This window comes from Octopus bimaculoides, chromosome 20 (assembly GCF_001194135.2).
Source record: "Octopus bimaculoides isolate UCB-OBI-ISO-001 chromosome 20, ASM119413v2, whole genome shotgun sequence".
Classification (NCBI taxonomy): domain Eukaryota; kingdom Metazoa; phylum Mollusca; class Cephalopoda; order Octopoda; family Octopodidae; genus Octopus; species Octopus bimaculoides.
Window position 1 is genome coordinate 35,441,506 of NC_069000.1, and position 7,162 is coordinate 35,448,667.

Genomic DNA, 7,162 nt, shown 5'->3' on the forward strand with positions numbered 1-7,162 from the left:
CATGCTTCGAGGGACTAAATAAGTAAAAAAACTATGACTTATTTAGTCCCTCGAAGCATGAGGCATTACTACACAGTTAATGCCCTTTATATAAATTATATATATTTATGGAAAAAAAATGAATTTTTTTTCATTATGAGGTTTTTTTCACGCTGACTACTTGATAAATTCTTATAAAGATTTTATCCTATATTATATTATATATATATATGTATATATATATAATCTCTTCAGGCATCAGCATTATCATTACTTAATGTCCATTTTCCATGTTCATATAGGTACGACAGTTTTTTTTACCAGTGCTGGGAAGCTGGAAAGCTGTACCACGTTCCAGCCTGTTTTGGCTGGGTCTCTACAACTGGATGCCCTTCCTAACGTTAACCACTTTACAGAGCATGTTGGGTGCCTTTCACATGGATCAGCATGGAGGCAACATGTTTACATGTTTCCCCACAAGTCATAGAGAACAAGACTCCTCCATTGCACGCTATGTGGGCAGCCACTGCATTGATCTGCCTTTATGTCTGTCTAAGTAGATTAATATGTTCATGACTTATGAAGGAGCTACTGGCGTACTTTATACAGCTCCCTTTATACAGCTCCCTTTATACTCTTTTTCTTGTTATGTCAACAACAACTCCAGTGTGTTTCACCTTTGGACTTGGGTAAGGTCTTGCATGATGGTAAGAGATGAGTCTCTAGTAAGCTGAGTCCTTGAACCAGGTTTCAGTTTGTGGTAGAAATTATGTTACTTCATTTACGTTTTTGAATGCCATTGGAAACGCATGGACATCTCAACTTCAGTTTTCTCTAAAAGAAGAAATAACGTGGCTGTGTGGTTAGAAGCTTGTTTCCCAACTAAATGGTTCCAGGTTCAGTCCCACTGTGTGGCACCTTGGGCAAGTGTCTTCTACTTGTGAGTGGATTTGAGTGATGAAAAAAAAAATTGAAATAAGTCCGTTGTATATATGTATATGTATATATATTTATGTGTGTGTATCTTTGTGTCTGTGTTTGTCCCCCCCCCACACACACACACACACTTGACAACTTAGCAATTCAGCAAAAGGGACCAGTAGAATAAGTACTAGTTTACAAATAATAAGTCCTTGTGTCAAATTGTTTGACTAAAATCCTGCATGGCCGCAGTCAAATGACTGAAACAAGTAAAAGAAAAACATAATATCAGCCTTATATGTGTAGTTGAAAGAAAATTGTATTCTAAATCCTCTGATACACACAATGTATCAATTCTGTATGACGTGTGCGAGTATCTCTGTGTTTGAATATATGAGCATGTGTTTGTGTGTGAGAGAAGAAGAGAGGAAAACAGAGAGACAGATAGAAAGAACATGTAAGAGAGAAGATGAGAGCAGCTGAGAGACACAGTAAGAGTTAGTGAAAGAGAGAAAATGAGTTACTAAGAGAGTGAAAATCAATAAATTCTCTAAAAGAATTTAGATTAAATGAAATAAAACATTTGTTGTAAAATAAACAAATTAAATTTGAAATTTGAAATTTCTCTTTCCAATGCCATTTTGTGATGTTTAGCTTCAGGCGCAGTTCAGTGTGGATGATTATAGTCACTACCTCTTCACACCATGTGACCTCACCCAGTGGATTCTGAATCTTCTGCGCTATGACCTCAATGATACGGCTAGCAGCAACTCTAGCGAACACATTTTGGAAATCTGGGCTTATGAAGCGAGTCGCTTGTTCCGAGACCGGATTGTTGGTCCTGAGAGCCGCAGCAGGTTTGACCAGATCCTCATGTCCATTATACAAGCTGATTGGTCTGCTGATGTGTTGGATAAATTACAATGTAAATATATTTCACTTTTCCTTTTCTATTGTCCTTCATGTTTAGCTGTTGTTTTGCACCAAGTTAGTCCTGAGCAAGCAAACCTATTTGTTAGTCAAGTGTTTCAGCTGTGATCATTTTATCTTTCTGTATATCAGGGACTACAGTGTGCAAGTTAGGATAGAATTTGAGTGAGATTTGGCTGCTATTTTTAACAAGGCAAGCAACTTAGAATCTCTCTCAGTAACCTGTTTCTTTTCTCTTTTTTTTTTCTTTTTTTCACAAGCAGATATCAAAGATTATTGTTATTTTGTTTTGATTTTTTAGTAATTTCATTTGGACAACTTCACTGAATCAGTGATGTATAAGAATGAATGGCAAATACTTATGGTGGGGTCAGTGGTGATGGTCACAATCCCAACAATAGTGATAATAATAACCATAACAATAATCTTGATAGTAATTATTCTCTAATTTGGCCCGAGGGTCTCAATGTCTAACTACAATTTATTTCTAGTGAGCTCTTTTCAGGGATGAAAAGTCAAGTTACTTCCAGCAGAGTTTTATCTATAAACATAACAGTATGTAACTAAATAATAGCTCAGACTATCTAATGTGACTCTTTACCATTTTTTTATATTCACTACCAACAATCTAGAGAATAATGGTGATAATAATATTGTTGTAGATGATGATGATGATAAAAAAGACAAAATCAATATAGATACTTTAATAGTAAATAGGTCATCATCATCATTTAATATTTATTTTCCGTTCTGGCATGGGTGGGATGGTTTGATCAGAGCTGGCAAGCCGGAAAACTTTGATTTGGCTTGCGGCACCGGCACAAGGTTCTTACAGGGCAGTCATTCTGGGGATGTGACATTAACACTCCTCCTACTGTGAAGGACAGGTCTACTTGATAGTAAAGATTGTTTGCCAACATAACATGGCAGTCCTGGTTTAGGACTAATGTTGCTGTAATTTAGCCCCAGGAGACATCGTCTCCAGCTGGCTATACAACACAATCTGTGTCCTTATATTTTCGAACAAGGGAACCTAGCACCCCCACTCAGCTCAAAACAATATCTACTTGAGTCAATAAGCAAAACATATTTTTACAGTGAATAACCAGGCATCAGAAGACAGAAGGTAGGTGTGAAAACCAAACCCATTCTCTTCAGTTTGGTATTTGTGCCTAACCTTACCTATTGTCATGAATCTTGAGTAATGAATGAAAGAATATGATCACAAAAACAAGCAGCTGTGATGGGGTTTCCCCAAAGGGTCTTTAAAGTAATGTTACTCAATAGAGTGTGTAGCTTAGAAATCAGAGAAATACTCCAGGTAGAGCAAATACTTCTCTGAATTGAGAGATCACAGCTCTGACACTATGGACATGTGATGAAAATGTCTTGAGAAAGAATGGCTTGACAGGTTTTATGGGTGAAACCAGCCAGCAGTAGACCCAATGGTAGACCACAAACAAGATGGTCGGATAATATCCATGAGCTCGGCTGGACTTGCTTGGAGATCCAGTCATATGAATTGGAGATGACAGGACTCAATGGAAGGCATTCTTGAAGACTCTTTCCTCTTGACTTTCCCTGGAATAACTGAACAAAGAAGATGAGATGAGATATGATAAAATATTTTTACAGTGAATAGGTTAATAAATAGAATATTTAGCACTGAATAAAATATGATTCTATACTTGAACAGATCAATAAATAAAATATTTTAATTATGAATAGGTCCATAAATAGAATGTTTAAACTCATTTCACACCAATCCAACTGAGACCACCTCTAATTCTATAACACAAACTTTATGCTTTAAAGTGAGCTAATTAAAAATCTTTCATCAAAGTTTCATATTAATTTATGCCCTAAACTCCAGCTGAATAAAGACAAAGTTACTTTACTATGTTCTTAAGTACTTTCAAAATTAATTGAAACAGTGAGTAATATGCAATAAAATATGAAACAGAGAATAGGACAAGCTAAAATACTTATCTGTGAATAGGACAATATGGGACAATATATATTTTGACAGTGAATAAAGACCCACCTCAGTCATGAATGACCATGGGATTGCATGGAATAACATGAGAGTTCCTCTCCAAGGCACAAGTCTAGGTAAGGTTGTTTATAGAAGACCAGTAGTTGCCCATGCATACCAGCCTCTCCTCTCCATGCCACACCAGCAATATTATCTAATGGAAAGGCAAAGCCTGATACAGCTTGGCACCAGTGATGTTGCAACTCATTTCTACAGCTGAGTGTACTGGAGCAACATGAAATAAAGTGTCTTGCCCAAAAACACAACACACAGCCTGGTCCAGGAATTGAACTCACTACCTCATGATTGTAAGCTCGATGCTCTAACCACTGAGCCATGCACCTGTGAATAACACTACATAAATTATATTTCTGTGCAATAACATCAAGAGTTAAGATGTCATAAGTTTAATCTAGACTTTACCCAATTTCCTTGTCTTTCTTTCTCACAGCTTTTTATCATGTCACTTGGGGCAGCAGATCAACAAACTCAAGTGCAACTTCCCAGAAAATGAATGGCAAACCTCTCGGTCGGCTCTCAAGAGATGATCTGAAATCTGTTATTGAGAAAGGACTACGAGCATTTTGTAAGTTTGTTTTTCTTCTTTGTGGAAATTTTGTTGTCCTTTCTTCAAACAAGTTGTGGGCTTCCTGCAACCCATGGGACTGCATAATTGGCATGCCTAAATGAAAAATTACATTAATTTATTATAGAGGTATGATTGTATGGTTAAGAAGCTCATTTTGTAGCCATATGGTTTTGGGTTCAGTTCCACTACACAACACCTTGGGCAAGTGTCTTCTATTATAGCCCCAGGCTGATCAATGCCTTGTGGGTGAATTTGGTAGATGGTAACTGTGGAAACCTGTCATGTATATGTGTGTGTTATATATATATATATATATGTATTTGTATATATATTTATGTATATATATGTGTGTGTTTATATATATATATGTGTGTGTGTGTGTGTGTGTGTGTGTGTTTCTCTCCCCACCACTTGACAACCAGTATTCATTTGTTTACAGCCCTGTAACTTAGCAGTTCAGCAAAAGAAGCCAAAGGAATAAGTGCCATCTTTAGACTTGGTTTAGATTTGGATGCAACTGGTATGAATTAAAGCAAAGCCAAAACATAAAAATAATATGATCTAGAAATCAAAATACAAAAGATGTTGCATCTTAAAGCAGAAACTCTCCCTGTTGTTGTAGGTACCTTTGGTTTGATAAAAAAAAGGGATGTCAGAAATTACTGGATAACATCCCAAGAGTCTCATATCTCACAGGAATCCTGAAGATTGCATTGACAACCATAAAAACTTCCGATCAGCTTAAATATTTTGTGCTGTGTTGTATTATATGAATGTATTTCTGTACTGCCCACCTCACTTTCCCAAACTCTCAGTTATGTCTAGACATTTCTTAACCTTCACTTGCCCTAGGCTGCTGGTTGTGACCTGGCAAACGATTGTATCAAACACAGATTAAACACAAAATATTGATGATAATAATAATAATACAATGTTGTGTCCTCATTTGTATTTGGTAAGCATATACTATGCTCTCCCAATTACAATGCAATCTTAAATATAAGGTAACTTTTGTACCTAAAAATCAGTAATATATTTTTACTTCTTATTTTTATTTCACACCCAGATATAATGCTTTCTCATGCTGCCCCACGATTGTGATTCCAATATTTTGAATAAATTCTACATTATGCATGAATAAATACTAAAGTTAATGCTTGGTGTGTTTTTGTTCTTTTTTTGTCTTTTCAGGTTATGAAAACAAGATGGACGACATGTTGATATTCAAGGAAGTCATCGATCATATTGCTCGTGTTGACCGAGTCTTGACCATGGCTGGAGGCTCCCTGTTGATGGCCGGCAGCTCTGGTGTTGGCAGACGATCTGCTGTCAGACTAGTAGCTTTCATGCACCAAATGCATGTTTTTAGTCCAAAGGTCTCCAGGTCTTACAGCATCAAACAATTCAAACTTGACTTAAAAGGGGTAAGCCTGCTTGCTGGTTTATTTACTTGGAAAGTTTACCATTGCATGATGGGATTATGTAGCCATCATATTGGATGGGTGGACAGTGAGGCTCAAATTGCTAGTATATTTTGTATGGTCAGTTGGAAGGTTTGTATTTAACAAAATGTCTGTTGTTGATATGTATGAAAATCAACAATGGACATAGGCCTATGTGGTTAAGAACCTCACTTTGTAACCACAAGTTACCGGTTCAGTTTCACTGCATAGCACCATGGGCAAGTATCTTCTGCAATAGCTCTGGGTGACCAATGCCTTGTGAGTGAATTCTGTAGAAAGAAACTGTATGGAAACTTATTGTGTGTGTGTGTGTGTAAAAATATACATGCACATATATACAAGGGGGTACTGAAAAGTTCTTGGCTTTAAGGGTATCGCAAACGGCCTGGTTGAAGGCCCAACCTTCCGAGTTCTTTTACAGGGATTAGCAAAACTGAAGGACCACTGCAATAAATATGTGAATTTGAGAGGGGAATGTTTTAAATAAAATTATAATAAATTGATCCTCCTGTATTTTCTCTTATCCAAAGCTAGGAACTGTTCAGTACCCCCTTGTGTGTGTGTGTATATATATATATGTGTGTGTGTGTGCGTGTAAGAGAGACAACTGTGCTGATATGGTCATGTGATGCAGATGGATGAGGACAGCTGTGTAAAGAAGTGCCAATGTCTAACTGTGGAGGGAACCTGTAGTAGAAGTAGACCTAGGAAGACATGGGACGAGGTGGTGAAGCATGATCTTTGAATTTTGGGCCGCCTCACAGAGGCAGTGACTAGTGACTGAGACCTTTGACGATCTGCTGTGCTTCAGAAGACTTGTCAAGTCAAATGAAATTGTAGTCATGGCCGATGCTGGTGTCACATAACTGGCACCCATGCTGGTGGCACATAAAAAGCACCTTTCAAGTTTTGGGCCTCATGGAGGCAAAGTGGCTGAGCTCCTTTCAAGTGTTGGGCCTCATGGAGGCAATGACCGTGACCTTTGGCATTATGTCATGCTTGAGAAGACCCATCAAGCCAAGTAAAATTGCAGTTATGACAGATACCGGTGTCATGCAAATAGGACCTGTGCCAGTGGCATGTAAAAGCACTCATTACACTCTTGGAGTGGTTGGCATTAGGAAGAGCAACCATGCCAAATTAGACTGGAGTCTAGTGCAGCCTTCCAGCTTACCAGCTCTGGTCAAACCATCCAGCCCTGGCAGCATGGTCAATGGATGCTAAATGATGATGATGATGATGAAT

The 7,162-nt window shown here is 37.7% G+C and overlaps 1 protein-coding gene across 1 annotated transcript in view; it reads left to right on the forward strand.

The window, feature by feature from the left end:
• Positions 1-7,162, forward strand: part of LOC106875444 (cytoplasmic dynein 2 heavy chain 1) — a 297,845-nt gene that overhangs the window by 217,744 nt on the left and 72,939 nt on the right. The window contains exons 43-45 of the mRNA XM_052974965.1: positions 1,555-1,825; positions 4,317-4,451; positions 5,646-5,894. Of these exons, the coding sequence (XP_052830925.1) occupies positions 1,555-1,825; positions 4,317-4,451; positions 5,646-5,894 (655 nt within the window). The remainder of the gene's footprint in view (positions 1-1,554; positions 1,826-4,316; positions 4,452-5,645; positions 5,895-7,162) is intronic.